Raw genomic sequence first — 25,558 nt, 5'->3', positions numbered from 1 at the left:
AACTTCTTAACAGACATTCGACAGCGTATTGCATCATGTTGTGCTCTGCTAAAGAAAAAGATAGATCTTTGATAAAACAAGTGTACCTTGCTCTCTGCCCTAATCCAATTCTATATAACTCAATGATATCTTTGCACAGTTTATTTTGGAAGAGGAACTGACGATCACACTCCGAATATCAAACATCAAACCAAATTTACCCCGCTCCTCAAACTTCCAGAGGGGAGACGTTCCCAACTCATACTTCTTTGTGATCATTAACTACTTAAGCACACCATTTCTGTCAGCTTTAGTTATCAGTAATTAACATTTAAACAAGGACATAGTATTTAACTCAACTGTACAACCCATTTGTCCAGGGTACAGTACAGTTTATTTCTGATCTATTTGGTAGACAGAGAACAATCTATAATATGTACCAATATAGAAGAATAGTTCCACTTTATCCAAAACTTTTATTAAAAAAAAAAAAGCATGCAAAACATGAGCAACAGACTCCAACTGAGATTATAAACTAATTTACAGTTAGTAGAAAAGTTACTGGGGAATTAGTATTAAACTAACATCATAGCTGTTTTCAATGACAATTAAAGTTTCCAATTATAAAGCTAATCAACTTTATAAGTACTTGTGCTACTTTGTGTCATACAACCTATTTTTATGAAGGGGTTAGTCAACATCCTAAAATTTCTGAACTTTGCAAGGGTCTTATTTTGACAGTATTACACAAAGGGGGCAAGGAGGAAAGACTTCAATACAAGTTTATGATAAAAATTCAGATGAAAACATCTTTATAGATTCATACAAAGTAGTGAAGAGTACGCCAATCCAAATCGAAGCATAAAAATAAAAGATTAAATAAGTGAAATAATGCAATTGTCATAATTTTGTAAAACAAATATTTTTTTCCTTGACAAAAAATATCAATCGGTACAACTTGGCAGTCTGTGGTTCCACAAAGTACACTCATATGAAAACAAAAAACAGCAACAAAAAAAATAAAAAATACCCAAAAGGCTCTACATGAACAATTGCTTCACTGGGAAAGTGTGGGGTAGAAACGTTAGGTAGAAAAGTTCGGAGCCCAGTCTCTTAGAAGTGTTTAGTTGAAATTAACCTCCCCCCCACCTAAAAATTTACTAAAACACTTCCTTAACATAGGTTCTTGGGATAAGGAAAAAAAACAAGATGGACACAGGTTGAAGAACAGAGGTCGTGGAGACCACTGTGGTTACGGCAGGGATCCTGATGTACTGCAGTTGTGTGTCTGTGTGTCTGAGATGGTAGACTTAGTAGATGCGGCCCCGGCTCCTGCCTCCCCTACCACCAAAGCCTCGTCCTTTGCCTCCCCTGAAACCTCCACGTTGTTCTGGAATCAGAGGAGACAGTCAATAAAGGGGCACATTATAACCACTATAATTTGTGTTTTTCGGAGTAGGATATCCATTTCACACCTTTTTACATAAAAGAAAGAGACAGCATCTGGGCTACTCATAAGTAACACCCTGCTCTTTGTAGGGATGGGCCGACCTGTACCTACTCATAAATTCAGGATTCATCAGATGGGTTTAGATTACACAATACTTTGCAAAAAGTATTCAAACCACAGTCCAATCGTCTAATTTTACTAATTATAACTGGGCCACTGTAGGACATTCAACTTTCTTTTTGGGTTACTCCAATGTTGCTTAGGCCTCTCTTGAGATCATTGTCCTGCTCAAAAGAGAATTTTCTCCTAGGCTTAATTTTTTGGCCAAATTGAAGCAGGTTCTCTTGCAGTATTTTCCTACATTTAACTCCATCTATTATTACTTCATATTTAACATTCTTGCTTATGACAAGCATCCCAACAGCATGATGCTGCCATTACCATATTTCACTGAAGGGGAGCTGAGGCATGGGCAGGAAACTTAACCCCTTGCAAAGCCATTCTGTTGTGACTTAAGCATTAAATTGAACATCTGTCTACCGGGAAACCGCCCCGCAGGATTAGGTTTCTGAAGAATTAGGCATATCTTTCCAGTACCTGTAGATATTATACTAAAATCTCTTAAATGATTCATTCACAAAGCGGTAAGTGGTGTGTGAAGAAAGAACGAGGACAGACATCCAGTTACAACATCTGTCTAACACCTGGGCAACGTTCTAGCGTCATCCCTACAAACCATTAAAAACTATTACGTCTGTAAAATGTCATGTTCAACATCTGTGTATTGTTCTACATTCAAAACATGCCCTCACCATTGGAGAAGTTGCCAATCGTGGCGCTGTACTTGCCGCTAGGGGGGTTGTAGATCTGCCTGGCATCCCTCCGGGGCAGTGGGGACAGCTGCTTCTTCATGGTACTACCGGCACCCATCTCCTCCCCAGACGGCCGCTTTGGACTGTTGGGGGCAGACAGGGCAAAGACAACAGGTAACAGAGGCAAGTGGCTTGGAAAGCTAATAGGGCTTCCACGACAGCTGAACAACGTGGAAATGGTTGAACGATAAAGTCAGTGATCTTCAGGTCAAAGCTTTAGGGCAGGGGAGAACAACAGGGTCCATAAGATTTAGCCAGACCTGTTCCTTCATTTCAGTAGAATTCACGGAACTGATTAACGCGATAGGGATTACAAACACGTACCATAAATTCACTCATCAGTCGTATTTCTTGGGCAGTTGAGTTGACCATCAATTAACATTCAAGATATAAGTGACAGAATTCAGGAACATGGGCTTATGTAGCATGTCACGACTTTTCAGGAGAGATGTTTGTAAGAAGAAAAACCTGGTCTGGAACTTTGTCTTTTTTGCTGAAATTCCTTCTTGAAGATGTGAACTTTAATGTGACTTAAACTAGTATGTGAAGTGTAAATGCAAATAAAATGTAAAACTTAAACTCATGTTTGGCTGAGAAAATGAAGGGGCGGAACATGAGAAATCAGAACTCAGCAAGTCACTGGCGTCTGTCATAATGCGACTACTTGGTCAATATCATTGTGATCCCAGGAATTCCAAACATAGACAAGTGCAAACACGTTGTTAAAGCACAACAATATCACTGCCCTGAATTTAGCTGATGCTTTCAACAAATCTGAGCTGGAACAAGTTGAGAGAATACTTTCTGGAGGACACTGATGCCATGACCCTCTCTGACTCGGAAGATAAAATCGGACAACGATGAGGAAATACCAGACTTGGATACTGTTCAAAACGTTGTCAGAGAACGAGACAGTGCAGATTCTTCTGATGAAAGTGACGAAGAAACTGAGATGTAGTGTTGTTTCCACAGATGAAGTTGACCGTGTGATGGAATCAGTGGAATGTCCTGTGCAAGCAGCATACGAGAAGGAAATTTACAAAATTGACCAGCTAGCTAAAATTTCCTGGTTGCTAGCTTGATCGTTGGGTAACTAGCATGTTTTTTTGACCAAAGTGAGCAAGTCACTTAGTTTGATAATTAGCTACATGATTGACCGGTCATTTGTGCGATTATGTCTAGCTATTATGTTTACATTGTCTCTACAAAAGTGAGCAAGTCACTTTTGTTTGTTGTGAAACCTACCTGGCAATAAAACTCTGATTCTGATGTGTAATGTGGACACCCAGTCCATCAGAACCGTAAAAAGCACAGTGGCTGTCCACCTGCACTAAAACTATCTGCACTTACATTGCTGCAACTATTTATTAAGAATCCTACTGCTAAGCCACTTTACCTTTCACTGTACTGTTTATACCTGATGTATCAAGTGCAGGTGGAATTTTTATTTTATTTGGTTTGATAGTGTGTGTTTATTAGAGACCAACCAGACCAGTTTAGCACAAGGCCAGAGTGTCTCCATTTGAAAACTTAAATAGCTGGGTGGGGTTAAGGCCTAAGAGGGTGTGACATATGCTAAACGGGCGTAAACAAAGACCAGCTCTCTGGCAAGTGTGAATCTTTCAAGCCTTTTTTCTCATAACTAAGTACAGCAGATTATCAACTTCTAAAGCAGCACATCTTTCCTATAAATTTATCAAACAGTATTGACTTATATACCATTACGAATCTGGACCCTTATGAAATGTAAAAAAAAAAAAAAAAAAAAAAAGCCCAACTCAAATTTTGCAACAGGACCCCGTTCCTGAATTCTGTCACATATAACACTCATATCCATATCAGGTTTTCCAAAACCACCAGCTACACAAGCCATATGCAAAACCGAAAACCACATTACTTCTCTCTTAGCTTATCTTATATGTAATAATACATTTTAATAGAACTATCTTGGAGTTCTGAAAACACCAGGAAAAAGATGGGTATCTACTACCCTATACTACATAACATAAGACTTACGCTGTAGCCTCAGTCTTCTGGACAGGCTTCCAGGACAAAGTAACCGTGCTCTTGTATGATGGTGGGTTGTGGAAGAGATCCTGCCGAAAAGGAGCATAGTCATGAGAACACCAGGTAGTGGCGGTTGGAAAAAAAATTCAGGGTTGACCAGTGTCAGAAACCTCACCTTGATCAGAACGTTAATGTTGTTGGTGATCTTCAAAGCAACCACTTTGATCTTGTTCTGAAAAAAGAAAACAACACAGCAAAGAGGATTTAAATCAATATCAAACATAACACGATTACCAGGTATTCAGACAAGGACGCCTCAGTTGTATATGCATGATTCTGGGAATAGGGAGCCAAAAGACATCAAAAAACTACAGAGGATATGACAGATGGCAAGAGGGCTGGGAATTGCGAGATAATACGATATCACAATACTTAAGAGCCAATACAATGTATTGGGATTTTCATGATTCTCCAGATTCCACGTATTTGTTATTCAATATCGCAATTATCTTGCACCTTTTAATCATAACCACTTGCAAACAGTCAAATCATACTTCCAAAATTCTAATTCTGCCAAAACAACTTTGAATAATACAATGAGTCTGTCAATATTTACACAGAACTTTCCAATATTGAGTTTTGAAGAGACAGTTTGTATGCAAAAGTGCATTGTGCCTACGGTTAACGGCTTATTTATAAAATATGCGCTACTGTATTCATACATCTGAGAAATAATATATTTTACATTCATATGAAAATGTAAATAAGTTGCTACCTTTGGCTGTTCTGAAAGAACGAATATATGCAGATTAAAAAATATATACGAGGTCTTTACATATTAAGTACGTCACAGATTGTGTAATTCACATTGCCGCTCCGGAATTATGGAGTAGTCTGGTAAGAAGACTATCCAGGGTTTGTTTTAGTTTCTCTGCTATTGCAACGTTCAACTCCGAATGATGTCGGGTGAGATGAGCCCTCAGGTGGGTGGTATTACCAGAGTACTTAATTTTGGTGTGACATGTTTTAAACACAGCGTGGGACATGCCTCTTTCTTCCCTGCAACTTTGTTGAATCCAAAGTGATCCCATAGCTTTGATTTCAAAGTAGCAGGCACAGCTCGAATGGCGTTGGCAATGTTTTGTAACGAAAATCACCTTCTAAAACTGATATAGCATTCTAGAATGCTAGGTTCATTCTGACAAAAAAGACCATGCCATTCACAGGATTGGAGTAATTATAGCATTTTTATTATACCCAAATAAAAGAAACAGTTACCTTCTAGTTCCCTAGAGGGCGCCCTACTCAGAGCCATGCAGGGAAAAGTAAGAAAGTTCTAGCAACCCGACAGTTGACACTTCACCACGAGAGGACAAGGAAAACAGATTGATTACGAGTTAATACTGAATAGAGGGTTATTTCCAGAGAAGGGATGTTGGTTTACATTTTTTATCAATTGGAATGTTTTGAAGCTATCCAGCATCGTGTTGGAGATTTTTCTTTCACCCGAAATCTGATGAGTTTTCTTGATGTATTAGCCATGCTAGCTTTGTGATAGGTCAACGTTATTTTAAACGAGTTCTATGACTGAGTTGAAATGTTTAAAGATAATTACAGTGAAATAAGTCAGAACAAGAAACCAGGCAAGCCTACTTCAGCTGGCTAGCATAAGAATGTAGGGTTTTCTTTCATGGCAATTCATTTATTTATTTTTTCTCATTTGTGAATGACATACACACAATAACTATCAATAAAGGCGACAATAACTAACCTTTTCATCAAGTGAAAAGACGAGAGAATTGTGCATTCTACCAGAAATAATTTATAAATGTCAATGCTCTCAATAGATTCGAACATAGGTCATCCACACGAGAGGCACTGTCTTTAACCACTACGCCACAGCATTAAACGTTTCAGCAGTCGCTAGACCCCATTGAGGATTGTGTTAAACGGACTAACGTTTCTTATTAAGTTGACCTCCACCATTGCGTCTGCAAGGATATACGAACTCGGGACCTATAGTTCACAAGTCCGCTTCTCTAAACACTACGCTATTTAACAAGGGGTAGTCAGTCAGTCACTCAGTAAAAGACATTCGCTCTTCTTGGCCAGCACCGCTTAAATGGTCCGGCAAAAACAAAACCAATCAGAGATAATAGTAAAGTTGAGTACGTTATTATATGTGATTTGTAAAAGGTAGATGCTAGGTGTACATGCCATGTAGTGCGAGGTGTGCTAACAAAATAAGCCTAATACAGCGTACTTTTTTATTGTATATTTTTCACGAGATCTCCAACGCACACACACGGTGTGCCTATCAGGCCTATCAGACTATAGTATCACATTCCGATGTTCCTCAATATTATGGACTGAGCCCCTTTTTTTCTGCATACAAAGTCAATATATGTACATTGTAAAATAAATGCTAAGCATACTATTTTTTTCCCCCCACTGAAACTGTTTCTGCAAATTATTCCTCTTTCAGCAAGCTTAGTCTGAGTGTACACGGTCAGTTCATCTTGATCCAATTGAAAGCTTGTTGTATAAAATTTCTAGAAAATGTATTCCAGGTAACATAAATATCGTGAAAGATAATATTGTGATACTACATTATCGATTTCCCCACATCCCTAGCTGACAACATACCTCTTCTGTTTTCAGTGCGTCTCCAGTTTTGCCCTGTAGGGCTACTCGCAGTTGGCGAATGTATACCTGCAGTCCTCTGGCAAAGTACTGTAACCTGGACCAAAGAGGAAGTAGAATTAGACAACTACTAAACCAGACGGAATCTACAAAAAAACCTGGGAGCAAGATTACTAGCATGCACACGTGAAAATTAATAATAATAAAAAAAAAATAGATAGATAGATGAACATTCCACATGGCAAAAATACAGTTTGTCATTTCTGCTCAAACATTACAGGCCTCCTATACCTGATCTTGAAGTCTTTGAGGCGTTCAGCGTTGATCTTGTCGATCAGGAAATCGGGCAGCTTCTTGCCCAGTTGGTGGAAGCTGAAGAGGAGACACTCCACATAGCTGAACTGCAGTTTGGGTTCCTCGCTTATTGTGTTTTCTCCGTTCTCACCCTCTGCCTCGGGGGGAAGCGGCATGAACTCCTACAGACAGGCAGAGAAAGGGTGGGTCAGTTGGCATTTGTTGCAAATTCCCAGCTGGCCAACTCCGTCAACTCAACATTATATTGATAAATGGTGAAGAAAATATGACCGATGTCCTCTGGTTAGAGACTATATAGGCCTTGCCTTTTGTTCCCTTAATTGTTTTGAGCAGTGTACAAGTAACCCTCACAGTATAACACCAAGTCAATAAAACTTCAGGGATATCAATCTGTCCAGTTAGGAAGCATAAGTGATTGAGAATTAATGTCATCAGGTGCACTGGAGACGCAACAGCAAGACAACCCCAAAAAGGGAATGGTTTTGCAGATGGTGGCCACAGACAATTGCTCTCTCCTTATCCTTCATGACTGATTATTTTCAAGTTTTGCATTTTGCTAGAGTCCTTGTCACTACTGGTAGCATGAGGCGGAACCTCCAGCCCATTCAAGTTGCACAGGTAGTCCAGCTCCTCCAGATTGGCACATCCATACGTGCCATTGCAAGAAAATTTGCTGTCTCCCCCAGTACAGTCTCAAGAGCATGGAGGAGATACCAGGTGATGGGCCGTTGCACGAGGAGAGCTGGACAGAGCCGAGGAAGGGCATCAACCCAGCAGCAGGATTGGTGTCTGCTCCTTTGTGAGAGGAGGAACAGGAGGAGCACTGCCAGAGCCCTACAAAATGACTTCCAGCAAGCAACTGGTGTGCATGTTTCTGACCAAACTTTCAGAAACAGTCTCCATGAGGGTGGCATGAGGGCCCGACGTCCTCTAGTTGGACCTGTGCTCACAGCACAGCAACGTGCTGCTCGATTGGCATTCGCCAGAGAACACCGGAATTTGCATGTCCACCATTGGTGCCCCTTTCACTTCACAGATGAGAGCAAGTTAACACTGAGCACGTGACAGACATGAAAGAGAATGGAAACGGCATGGTGAATGTAATGCTGCCATCATCCAACATGACCAGTTTGGAGATGGGACAGTGATGGTCTGGGGAGGCATATCCTTGGAGAGTCTCACAGACCTCCACATGCTAGCTAACAGTACCCTGACTGCTGTTAGGTACCGGGATGAAACCCTCAGACCCATCATCAGACCTTACGCTGGAGCAGTAGGCCCTGGGTTCCTCCTGGTGCAGGACAATGCTGGCCCTCAGATTCCCCAGACCTTAATCCAATTAAAAACCTCTGGGACATTATGTATGAAATTCACACAAGTTGGACCAGCTGGTGATTCCCTCTGGGGTTTGAATCCAGCCCTCCATTGGTTGGTGTTTATGGTCTCTATTGACCGTTGTTACATCAAATTACACAAAGTACAGTAAAGATAGTGACCTTTCATATATTTTGTTCATCAATACCCGATGTGTACTGTTCCCTTAATTCTTTGGAGCAGTGGATTTTCAAGGAGTGTGGTCCAACTCCTTTAAAAAATGTCCTTTTTAATTGTGCAGATAAAATGTCCAGATCACTGCCCATGCCAAATCACACTGCCCCGACATGGTTCTTTCTGATTGTATATATTCTAGAAGCCTTTCACCAGAAAAACAAGACAGCATGGTGAAACAACACCACATAAGCCAATAAGAACGCTAGTGTATTACCAGTAGCTTCTCAAACAGCATGGTGAGGTTGGCCTCCACCTTCACCATGTCCCCACAGAATGGGCTCATCTCAGCAAGCAGCTTCAGCACCTAGACCCACACAAACAAAATGTCAATGACGCCATTATGTGGGCATGTAGGAGCCAACATGGATGAGTAGTTGCACAGAATCTACATGACTGGAACAGGGGAGGGTTGTAACTAACCTCCAGCTGAATGTCCAGCTCGGCCACAGGACTAGTTAGAGAGCTGAGGTTTGGAAGGACATGGTCACAGAAGTAGGTCACAAAGCGTGTGGAATGTACATTTTTCTGCAAGTATATATAAAAAAAAAAGATGAGTTTATATTTGTTATACACATAATTTTCTATCAAATAACAGTTAGTGCATACATTTTAACAGAGCAAGGTGAGACAACTGAACAGCTTAATATTACATGCATTGTAATCAATGAATTAGTTATTCAGCACATCAGAATCTTCAGATGTGGTTCCACCTTTGAGGTGCCAGGACAGGGACAGAGATGAGTTTTGACTGCATGGATCACGAACTGCCCTAAAGGGTCGTGATAGCCAAGAGACGGGCTCTAGGACATCTCCTGATGTTGCCAAATGACAATAGGCTACAAAAACAGCCTAGCAATAATGAAAAGTGGAAGCACAAATTAAAAAATATTGTTTAACCTGAAAACCAGCAACGTGTGTTAATTCAATAGCACACGCAGGAGCCTATATTTCAGAACAGCAGATAGCAACCTATCCTTGCACATTGTTGGCTACAGTATTTGTTTCGGCTCCAGCACAAAAGACTGCAGTTACCAGACCTCAATGTAATATAACTAAGTAGTCATTTGTGGTTTTGAGGTGGTTTGCATAAAACTTTATTTGCACCAGGAAGTGCTCCCACACAACAATTATTTAAAGAAATATATTTAAATACACAATGTCACACATTAGTTTTAACACAACAACCGTGTGACTTGGCTGCACTCACTGAGAAAAGGGGCAGGGCCTGGCGCGTGCACTGCAGAAGGCGGTCCACGGTGTCGGGGTCTGCTGGGTTCAGCGCCTGTTCCAGGAAGGCCTGCTCCACCACCAGCTCCACCAGCTGCTGCCGCCCGCTTACCGTCTGCAGGCTCTTCAGCGCCATCAGGATGCGCATGAGCAGCACAAACTCCTCCCCGGTCACGTCCTCCAGAACCTGCCACGGGAGGAGGTCAAGGTACAGGGGTCAACATGAGACAGAGGAAGTGGACATTTTTGGATGGCAAAAAACAGTAAGCACGTCCCCCGCTTTCCCTGTTTTACCTGTATTACTAAGCATTGAGCTCAGTTTGATGGGCGTATGTGTTTAGATCCTTCTGAGTTATAGTGTCGCATTGATCATTGAGCTACGAAGCAGTTTGGCATGACAAGCAAAGTGTCCATACAAACACACATGTTAATGGATTTATTACATCTACGCTTATGCCAAAATCATTTTGAATGTGCCAGCTCTCAACGTTAAGACATTCCCCACCCAAGTTTTGTCCCAATGTGCTTTAGTACGCTGTGCTCTAATAAACATGACCTAGGAGTTGGCGTCTGGCCGTCTAGTCCCAAAGGCAACTTCAGGACAGATACCCAATGTATACTAAAAACGATTCAGCCTCCCAGGCGATTCAACAGGCAAAGGTGCTCGTTCACAACACCAAGCTGACCACCACAATCTAAGTTTGAGCCTTAACTGTACTATACAGGAGGTCATAAGAGATTGGGGCACCCACTACCATTGAATGTAATAAAGGATTAGAAAGAGGCAGGTGTATTATGTTGTAGGCTCAAAATATTTTCAGTTTCAGTGTCCTCATGTCAACAACACTGACTGATTGGTTGCTGGAAGATTTGTACAGAAAAATATGCGTGGCCTGCTCACAGAAACACAACAGTAAAAACATTACACTTGATTCTTGCTCACAAATATTCCAAGGACCATTATGATGCTCATCTAGGGAACAAGCAGAAAGGAAATTATGGAACCATACCACATTTCCCCACAAGACATTAGTCTTGTCGGTTCACTTTCGCGTCTGTTATGTCCGTTCACCTTTGCCAACAAATCGTCTCACACTAAAGAAGCTAGCCTGACCCTTCTTTCCATTACTGAAATCCCTTTAACCATTCAGAGCCTTTTCATACAACGTTGTAACAAAGGTCCAAGCATGGACTGCATCAGATTCTTCACTCAGACTGTTACAAACTAAGCAGAAAAATATGAAACTGACCTTCTTTGTCTCTGTGAACACGTAGTCCTCCACCTCCTTGGTCATGGTGTCCTCAGGCAGCGTTTTCAGCTTGATGGAGAGGAACTTGATGGCCCGCTCTCTCACTATGTCCTCACCCTGCAGGATCTGAGAGAACAGGCCTCCCAGGGTAGCTGAGGCAGACAACGAGACATAGGGTGGTTATTCACAGCACCTAGAGGCTAAACAGAACAACGGCCTTGAGTCAAAAGGGATAATACATTAATATTATGCTCACTTCTACAACCAACTACATTTATTTATAACTCCAATATGGAGGCCATTTATCCCAACTCGCTTGGGAATGAAGCCTGAGACTATTTTTCCTACTGAGCGGTTGCACACAGCAGATGGATTAAAATGCTGTTAGCGTGGGGAACGAAAACAAAGAAACACTGGCAATTTAGACTATATTTCTAGAGCAACAAATGAATAGTTTAACATTAGCCTGTCAGTTTACTAGTTAAGCTTCCCTCAAATAATTGAATCCAAAACATTACGAAAAATACATTTACCTTTTGCATCCATTTTGAAGATTGAGACCAGCGCTGTGTTCACTTGGTTGAATTCGGCTGAGTCATCTGTATAAACCAGCATAGATGAGTATATATGGCAGGTCCAGGAGTGTAAAAGATGGGGCTTAACACCCACTGACAAAACTCCCCAAATAAACCATGGTATACATAAACACTCCCATCAGAGTAAAAACAACTTCTTCCCTAAGCAGCAGTTTTGATTGAAGGGATGTTACCGGATTAGTTTACCTGTCTGTAGAAGCTGGGTAAGTATATCGGCTACCCTGACAATGTTCTCCCCAGCTGCAAAACGGGGGAGCTCTTTGATGGCCTGCCTCCGAATCTACAGGGGGAAAGATGACAAACCAACCGCAGGTGAGATATTAAGCAGTGTATATATTTACTTTTTGGGCACAATGGTTTTTTCCAAATAGAAATTATAGTCCCACAGAGATAATATACTTACAGAAACATCTTCATCCTCACACAGGTCAAGTTGAGCATTGATTGCAGCATCTGCCAGGTCTGGGAAACTGCTGAAGAATTTTGGAATGAACTGTGCAGCCAAGCGCTTCTCTTTGGGACCTCCCTTCACCCCATCAAGGATCACCTGATAGGCATCTTTGTGCTAATGGAGAGGTGAAATAAAATGATGTATCAACACGTGTGTAATATATGACTTAAACATTATTGTAACGATATCCTGTAATGTGCTGGTCAAATGTCCTGCCCAACAACAAGTTACGTTACTAAGAGTAATGTATTATGTAGTCAACTACTTTAACAACAACATATTACTAGAAGGCCTGTATAAGTTTTGCATTATCTTAACCAATACGACAGATAACATATATGGCGCAATTACCTTTTCAGCAGCTGTGCGAGGCAATCAATATCAACTCGTTTAAGCCAGCTTTAGGCTAACTAGCTCTGGACAGGGGTCAAGTCAAATCAACCCCCTTAACATGGTGCTAAGAAACCAACAACATGCTAACCTAACTAACCGGTGTTCTTAGTTAGTTTCACCTTTGCAAATTAAATAAAACAGTTATTTTCACATAATTGAAGAGGATTGCACATAGCTACCGGGATTCTCAAGATAGAGTAAAACTAGGCTGCCAAAATCGAACAACACAAACAGGATTAGCTAGCAAGCTAAAACTAGCAGCTACCAGTGCTAGGCCCGTTTTGTTAAGCTACTTCGACTACAGTAGTTAGTATGCTAACGCAAGCGTTTCAAAATGTGTTAGATAGCATTGCCCATTTTACACCTTTGAATTTCACTGTAAGTTAAACTTACCTTATAATAAAAGGTAGTTCTCTATTCATTAAGATATTTAAATGAGATGAATGTACCTTACTCAGGTCCTCAGGCTTGGCATCAGCAAGAATCCCGTAGTTACGATACAGCTCCTCGATAGTGACCGCCATCAGCGTGCGTCCGACTGCGTGTTCTCGAAACGAGATCACTAACAATATTCCACAGATATGACTTTTCTTCCAGAATTTCTCCCCCAAAAAACAACGTTACCTTCTGATATTACTGTGTAATGGAAAGGGGGACGGGGAGAGGATTATTCTAGAAAGCTGTGAATGAAACACCGCTGTCCACAACGTACACTACAACGTACACTAACTAGCTTTGCTACAAAAATTAGCATCAAGGAGGACATACATGCGCATGCGCACGCGCACGCTTCCGCTTCCGCTTCCGCTTCAATGACGCACGTCGTCTGCGCAAGCATTTCATATAATCTCATTGGGCGCAATCACAAGAAGTCAGAAGACCCACCTGCCACACCAATGAGAGAAGGTAGTGTGATGATGTCAGAAGACACGCTTACTCGACCAATCACATGGTCAGCGGTCACGTCATGCATTACAACACATGTAGCCACGCCCATTGTTGAGGGCTGTCTTTTGAGTGCTCTTTCAGTTGCCAGATGCCAAATAAAATGCCCAAAAGTTGTTGTGTTCTGTAACTGCACTGACCAGAAATACCGTGACTTTTTTTTGCACACCCAAATTAAAAACCTGAACCATAAAGGCGAGTGTTGTGGATTCAGGCCATCAGCCATTTGAGGATGCTTCAGCAGGTAACTGTGGAACCCAGCTTATTCTCAAACGAATGTGTGGTAAACATTTTATATCACATTATTATTATTGTCATCAATAATGTATACATTGCACAGGGTAGATGTGTGTTGAACTATTCGTTTTTTACGTTCAAAATATTTTTCCTGTAGTATTTCAGTAAACACCTACATTTTCGTAGCCTCTTAGCTCGCGATAGTACCAGTCCCAGCACTGTACTAGTAACAGTAACTCAAGTCTGAAATTGTAATCCGCTCTAAAGGAAACCTTGGCGTGAAACCCCTAAATCGTGCCGGTGTTGTGCCGAAAACCGTCCCCCTGCCAGAATCTGACCCAGGCTATTCTCCGTTTCTGTTTGCTGGTGTGATGTTTGCCCTTCACTTCGTTGTCAATTTAGCCAGCATCTCAGTTGAACAAAACATTGTTTATTTCTGACCTTAAAGACAACAGTAAATTATTGTTTTCTGCATTTTATTATCGAGAAAATCGATGTTTGTTCCCATGGAATACGCGGGTAATATTCTGTTAGGCTATTTGTTCCAGCGTACGGTATAAACATACGTTTTCCAAGAGTATACACCATCTACGCCGAAATCTCTCTGGTCTTTTTGACCCATTCGGAGGTGTGTTAGTTTAAAAGCTAGCCATAGCTTTTCTGACAAAAAGAATAGTGATATATAACAATCTAAATTCCCAATTGGGGGCCAGCTGAAAAAAAACAACAAACAAAATATTTTAAAAATATATAGTTGCAAGCAACAATGGGATGGGTCACCAGTTACAACCTGGAAATTGGTCTCCAGTTATAAGCTGGAAAGGTCAGACACTGACACACTTTATATGGATTCTTTATACCCTATTGAGTAATTCTCAAAAGCCATGTTACACCTTGTCTAGTTTTTTTTGTTATAAGGCAATTTTCATAGGCCAAATTCAGGTATAGTCTTGCACTGGAGCCAATGGAGTGGTAGGTAAGAAAGTGCTGCTGGCTATAGCCCTCTAATATCTCCCATTAATTGACACTACATATGGATTCTTTATACCCTAGTGATTAATTCGCAAATGTTCTCCCATTTTAAAATACAAATGTTTTGTTATGAGGCAATTTGTATAGGCCAAAATAATTTTGCACTAAAGCCAATGGAGCCGGTGGCTAAAAAAGTGCTGCTGGTGTAATATACATTGAGATAGACAGCATATAAGTTGGTCAATAGGGTAAGCACAGGAAAACAGTCTGACAGGGGTTCGACACCTGTGCTCTATTGGGTTGAGATCTGGTGACTGTGGGGGCCATTTCAGTACAGTGAACTCATTGTCATGTTCAAGAAACCAATTTGAAATGATTCGAGCTTTGTGACATGGTGCATTATCCTGCTGGAAGTAGCCATCAGAAGATGGGTACATGGTGGTCATAAAGGGATGGACATGGTCAGAAACAATGCTCAGGTAGGCCGTGGCATTTAAACTATGCCCAATTGGCACGAAGGGGCCTAAAGTGTGCCAAGAAAACATCCCCCCACCATTACACCACCACCAGCCTGCACAGTGGTAACAAGGCATGATGGATCCATGTTCTCATTCTGTTTACGCCAAATTCTGACTCTACCATCTGAATGTCTCAACAGAAATCTAGACTCATCAGACCAGGCAACATTCTTCCAGTCTTCAACTGTCCAATTTTGGTGAGCTCGTGCAAACTGTAGCCTCTTTTTCCTATTTGTAGTGGAGATGAGTGGTACCCGGTGGGGTCTTCTGCTGTTGTAGCCCATACGCCTCAAGGATGTGTGTGTTGTGGCTTCACAAATGCTTTGCCGCATACCTCGGTTGTAACGAGTGGTTATTTTAGTCAAAGTTGCTCTTCTATCAGCTTGAATCAGTCGGCCCATTCTCCTCTGACCTCTAGCATCAACAAGGCATTTTCGCCCACAGGACTGCTGCATACTGGATGTTTTTCCCATTTCACACCATTCTTTGTAAACCCTAGAAATGGTTGTGCGTGAAAATCCCTGAGCAGATTGTGAAATACTCAGACCGGCCCGTCTGGCACCAACAACCATGCCACACTCAAAATTACTTAAATCACCTTTCTTTCCCATTCTGACATTCAGTTTGGAGTTCAGGAGATTGTCTTGACCAGGACCACACCCCTAAATGCATTGAAGCAACTGCCATGTGATTGGTTGATTAGATAATTGCATTAATGAGAAATTGAACAGGTGTTCCTAATAATCCTTTAGGTGAGTGTATATGTTTTAATAGCAAGCCTATATAAGGATGTTAAAAACAAAACAAATGCTGTCCACTTGGAGGAAAAAAAATGCTAGGGAGAGACATTGCATGCAAGTTAATACGAGAATATTACCAGAAATACTTATCAAAGGAATAAGGAGATGCCATTAGAATCTCATTGGTTAATGAGAATTGAGTAACGTACTGTATAACCCTCCATGAATGAGACTGTTGCTGAACTAATCACCAGAAAATTCCGTGAATAGATTTTAGTTACACATCTCCCTATTTCGCTAACGTTATTTTAACAGTGTCTGAAATTATGTATAATTCTGACATTAACGCACGTTAGCTAGCTAGATAGGCACAGCACAGGCGTAATTTAATTCTTACCGGTCTTTGTAGGATTTGAGGAGTCATGTTGTGGCTATTGTATCAGAAATTCTAGTTTAGCATGTTTTGCATACTGCTGTAATTTTCCTCCCTACCTCGACATTCTCCTCAAAATCTAAATGTAATGATTTTCTAAACCCATCCAGGTGCATGATAGCAAGTTCTCAATTACGTCCAAATTGACCTTACTTTGACAGCTGAACGCTAGGCCTAGTTTGAATGAAATTGAAAAAGGTGAAACTAGAGTGAAGTATTGTTGTTATCCCGCCCACTTTCAGCCAATGGAATGCGTGTTGAGAACATTGAACACTAGGCCTTTGAGCGTCTGGCATCGCGGGCAGACAGAGATGAGAAAGGATGCGACGAAGGTGCTGGGAAAATCGAAACAAAACCCTTGAGTCAAACAGCTCAAACCCAAATTAAAGGGATAGTGCAGCCAAAATTCATATTTGGGTAAAAGTCCACTTACCCTGAGTTGTTCTTGAAGGCACATAGTAATTTTTTAAAACAATCCCTTATTCAGCTTGGCACCGGTCTGTAATAAGCATTATTTGCATTGTCCATATTCATGAATGGAAACGGTGAGTCCCACTATACCAAAGCTGCACTGCAAGCGACTAGTGGTGTTGTTTACCTCAAAGAACTTGACTATTTTGTATTCCATTGGTAGCTAACTTAAAGCAAGCTACCAATTTATTCATTGATATTCACCTTGAACTGTCAAACTTTATTTGCTTGAGAGAGAAAGGGAAATATGTATTATGTCTGACTCAGAATACACAGAGGATTGACAGAACTAGAGGCTCGGACAGCAGCTGAAGAGGGGCGCGATGGTGAACCAGTTAATCCCCAATCCTTGCCCAGAACATCCGGAGGCAATTTCTACTTTGTGTATTATTAAGTGGTTTAGCTTGTCCAGGAGGGGGGCATCAATGGTTGGGGAGGCTGTCTGTTAAGATTTGTAGTCTGTGATGAGGCCAACCCCCCTGTAATGAGGCCATGCCCTACCACATTTGTCGAGGGTCAGAGTTATAGTTGAAGTGCTCCTCAAACTGTAGCTTGTGGACAAATTTGGCTCTGTTAATTCCCCTCTTCAGGTCAGCCCTGGCTGAGCTACAGTACAGGCCTCTGCATCGCCAGATCTGAAGGCTTCGTCACATACCTTCAACAGAAAGCTGACCTCACTGATCATCCAAGGCTTCTGATTAGGAAAAGTTTTAATCTGTTTGTGTGTGGTGACAATGTCAATGCAAGTGTTTACGTGATCCAGAAAAGTGGAAGTGTACAGCTGAATATCTGTGTGGGAGTCCAGGGCGGCTAGCTCTGCAAACATGCTCCTGTCACACCCTGATGTGTTTCACCTGTTGTTTGGTCCCCGCCCCTCACCAGGTGTTCCCGGTTCCCTATTAGCCCCGTGTATTTAAACCCTGTTCTCTGTTTGGCAGTTGCCAGATCGTCTTGTCCCGTACAGTCGTTTCCAACGTTCTATGTGTTCATCAGTCAGTCTACCTGTCCTTCTATTCCCCGGTTACGACCCTTGCCTGTTTTCCGGATTACGAGCCTGCCTGCCCTCTCCTGTACCTTCGACCATCCGACCGCCCGACAACGAACACTGCCTGTCCCCCACTACGAGCCTGCCTGCCCTCTCCTGTACCTTCGACCATCCGACCGCCCGACAACGAACACTGCCTGTCCCCCACTACGAGCCTGCCTGCCCTCTCCTGTGCCTTCGACCATCTGATCGTCCGATAACGAACACTGCCTGTCCACCACTACGAGCCTGCCCACTGCCTGGTAGTTCAATAAATACTTTGGACCGCCCTCCTCTGCCTCTGTGTCCGCATTTGGGTCCCCACCCGTGCACCGTTGTGTCAGCTCCAGTCTGAGTGATAAAACTGTTGTTGTAGTATGGAGTCTGCAGTATGGAGTTTAGCCATACTTTAGCTGTCTTCACTGATGGTTTCACACGTTTGATGGGGGAGTGTACTTGGGGATGAGGAAAATTTAAAGGTGATCAGACTGCCCAATTTGGGGGAGGGGGGTGGCTTTGTAAGCTTCTGTAATGCACTTTCAAGCTGTTCAACAGTGTGTTCACCAAGGTCCAATATTTTTTTGTCCAGCAATAACCAGTCCTCCCAGAAAATGTTGCTGAAGTTGCCAAACACCATGAATCTGTATGCAGAATATTTACTCCCATACATATGTCAGGCACTCAAAATGAAACCAGCCAAACTAACATAGGCGTTTGGCATGGACAGTTATGCCAAAGCCTGTGTTAGTCAGACTTTGATGTCTAGCCAGAATAAAATGACCATGTTGGAGGGGTTGAGGACCTCAGCAGAAGGCCTATAGACTTAATGTGTGTACCATGTTGGAGGACCTTGATGGGATGAGTAGGGACAGCAATGTTGGCTGGGGAACAGGCCGGGCATCTCCTTCTAAGTCTTCCTGCTCCATCACCTCTGCAAAATATACAGCTTCCCAGAGTAATGATTTTACCTGGCTGTCTGATCTCAAATGAGAGACCTGTTGAAAGTGATTTCCCTATAATTTGGAATTTGGTCATTGATGTGGGTAAGTCCTCAACTTATTCCATCACTGCTGTAGTAGACTGTTATGGAGATCATTCCAGGACAAGAAAAAGATCACACAGACATTGTAGATGATGTGCCTTTTCTTACAAGCAGACACAGATTCAGTCTTTACAACTTTTCACATGACAAAGTTAATGAACTCATAAAGTGTCACAGCACACCACAGGAACACTGCCAGAAATCTTGTGTCAGACTCCACTCTTAAAGCTGAAGACCAGATTGGAGACTTCGGAACAATCCTGGGAGATTCCATCTGAGCTGGTGTACTCCTTTAGCAGATCTTTTACTGACTCCCTGGTACAGAATCTTATCTTCTGACTTCTTCCACCATATCAAGTATCAGAATTTAACCAATCTACAGGTGCTGGTCATAAAATTTGAATATCATCAAAAAGTTTATTTATTTCAGTAATTCCAATATAAAAGGTCCAATATTGAAGACACCTGGTGCCACACTCTAATCAGCTAATTAACCCAAAACACCTGCAAAGGCCTTTAAATGGTCTCTCAGTCTAGTTCTGTAGGCAACACAATCATGGGGAAGACTGCTGACTTGACATGTCCAAAAGACGACCACTGACACCTTGCACAAGGAGGGCAAGACACAAAAGGTCATAGCTAAAGAGGCTGGCTGTTCACAGAGCTCTGTGTCCAAGCACATAAATAGAGAGGCGAAGAGAAGGATAAGATGTGGTAGAAAGAAGTGTACAAGCAATAGGGATAACTGCACCCTGGAGAGGATTGTGAAACAAAACCCATTCTCACAATGTGGGGGAGATTCACAAAGAGTGGACTGCAGCTGGAGTCAGTGCTTCAAGAACCACCACGCACAGACGTATGCAAGACATGGGTTTTAGCTGTCGCATTCCTTGTGTCAAGCCACTCTTGAACAAGACAGCGTCAGAAGCATCTCGCCTGGGCTGAAGACAAAAAGGACTGGACTGCTGATGAGTAATGTTCTCTGATGAAAGTAAATGTTGCATTTACTTTGGAAATCAAGGTCCCAGAGTCTGGAGGGAGAGAGGAGAGGCACAGAATCCACGCTTGAAGTCTAGTGTAAAGTTTCCACAGTCAGTGATGGTTTGGGGTGCCATGTCATCTGCTGGTGTTGGTCCACTGTGTTTTCTGAGGTCCAAGGTCGACGCAGCCATCTACCAGGAAGTTTTAGAGCACTTCATGCTTCCTGCTGCTGACCAACTTTATGGAGATGCAGATTTCATTTTCCAAAAGGGCTTGGCACCTGCACACAGTGCCAAAGTTACCAGTACCTGGTTTAAGGACCATGGTATCCCTGTTCTTAATTGGCCAGCAAACTCGCCTGACCTTAACCCTATAGAAAATCTATGGGGTATTGTGAAGAGGATCTATGGGGTATTGCGATATGCCAGACCCAACAATGCAGAAGAGCTGAAGGCCACTATCAGAGCAACCTGGGCTCTCATAACACCTGAGCAGTGCCACAGACTGATTGACTTCATGCCACGCCGCATTGCTGCAGTAATTCAGGCAAAAGGAGCCCCATGAGTGCTGTACATGCTCATAGTTTTCATATTCATACTTTTCAGTTGGCCAACATTTCTAAAAATCATTTTTTTATATTGGTCTTGAGTAAAATTCAAATTTTCTGAGATACTGAATTTGGGATTTTCATTAGTTGTCAGTTATAATCATCACAATTAAAAGAAATAAACATTTGAAATATATCAGTCTGTGTGTAATGAATGAATATAATATACAAGTTTCACTTTTTGAATGGAATTACTGAAATAAATCAACTTTATGATGAGTTTCTAATTTTATGACCAGCACCTGTAGTACCTCTGCAGGACAGAAGGGTACTTATCCATAGCAGTTCTGCCACCTCCACTAGTTCCTCACATGTTTATTGTGACACAGAGAACCTGTTTGCCAATATAATGGTTCTGGATAACTTATCTGTGACGTCTGACTTATCAACTATGTTAGACTTGAACTCTAAGGATACATCTTCCACACATCTAGCATTTCACTACATTAGCAATGAATACACCTCTTCAGTTTTACTGTTTCGTAGACATAATTAGCCCAGACAGGTCAATTAAATCATCTGACATTTGAAAGAGGATGCGGTCTGATTTCTGCTGCACTTCAGGCCTTGAAGAAACTGAAGCCTACCGCCAGGATCTGAAAATCCAAATGATTCTCAAGAGCGTCTACAAAGACCTTCTTCAAGAATTAGATTTAAACAAAGAGCCAGGCAAGCCTAGTTCAGCCAGCCCATAATGGAAAGTGTTGCCATCTCGAGATTCGAACCCAGGTCGCCCACATGAAAGGCTGTGACATAAACCACTACACCTTGGAGCTGTACATTGGCCAGGGGTCAGTATAGCCTCTTGTCTCTATCCTGAACAAATCCTCTTTTGCCACTGGTCGTTTTAATAGTTAATTGGCCATTTGTGAATGACATTGATACAGTTACACTGACAAATGTTTCTTACTAAGTTTACCTCCACCACAAATAGCGTCTATGTATTGCGTTTGCCACTGGCTGTTTTAACAGCGTTTTAGCCAGCAATGATAGGCTTTACCGTTATATACTAACTTACTGGAATAGTCATAAGAATTGAGCATGTGAGTCTGCCAAAGCTATTTCATTTCATGGCATAAGAATGTCTTTTTTTCTTTCATGGCAAAACAACATACTTTTTTCTTTCATTCGTGAATTACATTTATACAATGAATATCAATAAAGACGACGATAACTAACTTTTTCATCAAGTGAAAAGATGAGAGAATCGTGCAATCTACCAGAAATAATTAATAAATGTCGTTGCTCACAATAGATTTGAATTTAGGTCTTCCACATGAGAGGCACTGTCTTTAACCATTACACCACAACATTAGACGTTTCAGCAGTCGCTAGACTCCATTGAGGATTGTGTTAAACTGACTAATGTTTCTTATTAAGTTTACCTCCACTATAGCGTCTATGAACAGTATGGCTTTTGCCACTGGCCGTTCTAACAGCTTATTAGCCAGTAATAGGCTTACTAGTATCTACAAACTTCTTAGGAATAATCATAAGAATTGAGCAATTCTTAGCGAGACTGAAGATGAACTATTCCATGCCAGAAACAGTCGCAATATAACTGCCAGCAAATGTGTTTGTCTATTTTGACCCAAAATGCATGCATGGACGCGTACTTCGAAAATCCACCAGAAACAGTCGCAATATAACCGTAAACTGTTTTATTTCAGGCTTACTATAATGTAGATATTAACGGTTTTAGACACCAAAGTTTTCGTCTGTATGGAATAATTCATAAAGCTTCGCCTGCGTGGAGATACAAACTCGGGACCTATAGTTCACAAGTCCGCTTCTCATACCACTACGCTATTTAACAAGGGGTAGTCAGTCAGTCAGTCAAAAAGGTGCAGGTGGCAATGAAGTCACAGGATTCTGTAACGTAAAACCAAAACGATGACAACAAACAGGTAAGAGTTTAGCTTTCATTTTATATGTATTCGAAAACAAGGAATGGCACTTCACAGTCAGCATACAGACATAATAATCTGTGAGATGCAAGTGAAACAGAGAAACTAATAGCCAACATAATCAGTGATGGGAGCAGGTGTGTCCATGGGATGCATTGCTGCCATCACTCTCCTGCTGGTGGTTAGTACGCCAGCGAGGCGGAGCGCCAGAGAGGGAGAGGGCTTGCAGCACCACGCGGGTCGTTACACGTTATACCAAGTTGTCCTCAGACAATGTATTTGGCAGACAAGGCCAGGCCGGGCAAGGCTTCCAAAGGCTGGTGAAAAGGAAGAGATCAGCATTCAGTTATCAGTTTCGACTCTTCTCAAAGGTCGATATGTCATGAACATAACAATACTAATTATAAGGATTGTTTTTATTTTGTAGTGTGATGGTAAACCCTAATACTATACTTTCTTGTGCAATTACACCCACTCTGCAAGTAACTCTCTTATCTAGGATTCAAAGGTCAACATGAAAAAACAATGTATCTAACCCCAGGAAGAAACCAAGGAAGCAATCACTCTAGATGTAAGAAATGCCTTATCCAGTCTCTTTACCACCTGCCTTAATATCAGGTCTACCTAATTTATATTTCAAAATAAATGTAATAAACATTATTGCACTAATTCTTCATGTTGTTTTTCATTATAAAATGTTAGTAGCTTTAATGGTAGGATGGTTAATTAGATCATCTGAGTTTAGAGTCAGAAACCACTATAGAATTAGAACAATAGCGTTTACCTAGGTTTACAAACAATTCCAGACGAGACGTTAAAATGACAAATGAAGGGAAAAGTAACTGCAGTACCTATGATCAAAGACCCCCTTTCGTTTCTAGTCACACATACCAGATCGGGACAAACCCTGAAACAATTGGAGTCAGAGGTTTATTGAAGAGGAGCTGCTGGGAGCTCTTACTCATGCCTCAGCTTCCTGTAGCCCCAGACTCAAAAGAAAATGTATTTGTCTGTGAGTCCGTGAGTACTCTGTCTAAAGCACAGATGTCAAACCGGTTCCACGGAGGGCCGAGTGTCTGCAGGTTTTCGCTCTCACCTTGTACCTGATTGATTAATTAGTTCAGTAATTGGTTAATTTCTACCCCCACCTGGCTGTTCAGGTCTGACCTGGGAACCAATTTAAAGGAAAACCCAAAGACCTGCAGACACTCAGCCCTCCGTGGAACCGGTTTGACACCCCTGGTCTAAAGGAAACCCCTTTACTCTCCTTCCTCCAGTTACTTTCCTTTCTCCGTTGACAGAAACGGGTAGTTCAATCAATCAAATATATTTAATGAAGTCCTTTTTGCATGAGCAGTTGATTTTACAGATACCCAGCCTGAAACCCCAAAGAGCAAGCAACAACAGTGTTGATGCATAATGTGTAGGTAAAAATAATGACAAATGTACTGGGCTGTGTTCAACACTATAGGGCCTTGTAGGCTTGTGTGAATCAGTGTCAACACCAGGCCCTGTTGCTGCCAGTCAGTACCCAAGGAGGAATGGCAAGTGTCTTTAGTCATCTAAGGTAGGTGTAGTTGTTGCTGTTGCACCCTCTTGGCAACATTGGTAGCATTGAGGATCCAAGTCCTTGGCTACACCAGTGCTCTCTCTATAGCAGGCTTGTACACCTGGGCAACTTCCCTTCTCTGCCTAAAGTTAACAATCATTGTCACATCCTGATTGTGTTCACCTGTTTTGTCTTGCCCCACCCACTCCAGGTGTCTCCCATCTGCCCATTAGTCACTTGGGTATTCAGCCAGTAGGTCTGTGTTCGTCCTGCGCCACTTCGTCTTGTGTTTTTGTACCGAGCGTTCCCGGAATAACTGTTACTAGGTCTATTCCTGCCCCATGCCTTGACCTCTGTCTGTCCCCAGATTTCACAGTATCTCTGCCTACTACTTGCCTGTACCTTCGCCGCCTGCCTGTGTACCAATCTCCTGCCTGCCCCCGACTCCTCTCTTCTTGTCACTTGCCTGTAACTCTGATGCCAGCCTGGTATCAACCCTGCCTTCCTCGACTACTCTTCTCCACAATAAATCATTATTAATTTGAAACAATTCACCTGTCTCTCCATCTGGGTCTGCCACCGAGTGTCAAGCGTGATATCTCTTGTGTTGCTGATGACGTGGCAGAGGTTGTTGTCCAGGCAAGATGTAGTCCGTTTGCTAACTTCCTCCCAATAGGCTGAATCATCGTTGTTGGTTATCAGACCAAAAACTCTGGTTTTGTCATGAAATGTGATGATGGAGGTATTGTTTCACGCAGAGCCACAGTCACGGGTGAATTGGGAGTAGGGCAGCAGGTCGGGGGCCCCCAGTCATAAGAGTCAGTGAGGAAATGTTGTTGCCAATCCTTACAGCCTGAGGTCTGCCAATCAGAACATCTAGTATCCTATTGCAGGGCTGGTGTCCAGTCCTAGTATTTAGGAGGGAACAGTAGTGTTGAATGTTGCTATAGTGCCCTCTGCAGGTACTGGAAGTGAAGCATTGTTCACTCTTTTGGCTCTGTTCACCTAAAGTTTGGATTTGCTATTAAACAATGCCTTTAATGCAATGATCTTCTTTCGTGTACTTTGAGGCTCGAAGGATTGCATATTATGGAAAATGTAATCAGATCGGTGGGTTGTATTGACTAAAGTTTATCTAGTCAGGTGAAAAAGTACACTCCCTGGAATGTAGTCTCCCTTTTTTTATTCCATATATGAACACATGGATATGTGAGCTAAATTTGAAGGTATCAAAATATAACAAATCAAACAAAGTGTAACTTTGAAACCATTTATGCAATTTAAATGAAAATAAATTTCCTCATGTGGAAAGTTAGCCTACCCCTACATTAACCATTTATAACACATAAAATAGTCTGAACCATTTGGGTGTGTGGTGACAAAGAAATTGATCAAATG

The 25,558-nt window shown here is 41.8% G+C and overlaps 1 protein-coding gene across 1 annotated transcript; it reads right to left on the bottom strand.

The window, feature by feature from the left end:
• Positions 1-465: 465 nt before the first annotated feature.
• Positions 466-13,489, bottom strand: api5 (apoptosis inhibitor 5). The gene is made up of 14 exons (XM_010864468.5): positions 13,184-13,489; positions 12,294-12,455; positions 12,077-12,170; positions 11,828-11,893; positions 11,295-11,446; positions 10,025-10,231; positions 9,238-9,342; positions 9,032-9,121; positions 7,243-7,427; positions 6,955-7,048; positions 4,484-4,540; positions 4,318-4,397; positions 2,242-2,384; positions 466-1,369 (listed from the first exon to the last, which is right to left on the bottom strand). Exons 1-14 carry the CDS (start codon positions 13,256-13,258, stop codon positions 1,290-1,292), a joined length of 1,590 nt encoding a protein of 529 aa, XP_010862770.1. The 5' UTR covers positions 13,259-13,489; the 3' UTR covers positions 466-1,289.
• Positions 13,490-25,558: the final 12,069 nt, after the last annotated feature.

The sequence above is a fragment of the Esox lucius genome, chromosome 19 (genome assembly GCF_011004845.1).
Source record: "Esox lucius isolate fEsoLuc1 chromosome 19, fEsoLuc1.pri, whole genome shotgun sequence".
NCBI classification, from domain to species: Eukaryota; Metazoa; Chordata; class Actinopteri; order Esociformes; family Esocidae; genus Esox; species Esox lucius.
The sequence above is the reverse complement of the archived record's forward strand: the minus strand, read 5'-3'. Positions and strand labels throughout refer to the sequence as shown.

Bases quoted from the DNA above. Each gene is read 5' to 3' on its own strand.
- api5 (XM_010864468.5), bottom strand. From the start codon at position 13,258: ATGGCGGTCACTATCGAGGAGCTGTATCGTAACTACGGGATTCTTGCT. The intron at 11,447-11,827 runs GTAAATGTATTT...TGTCTGCCTCAG, and splicing joins CTTCAAAATGGATGCAAAAG to CTACCCTGGGAGGCCTGTTC. The intron at 7,049-7,242 runs GTATAGGAGGCC...TCTTTGGTCCAG, and splicing joins CTCAAAGACTTCAAGATCAG to GTTACAGTACTTTGCCAGAG.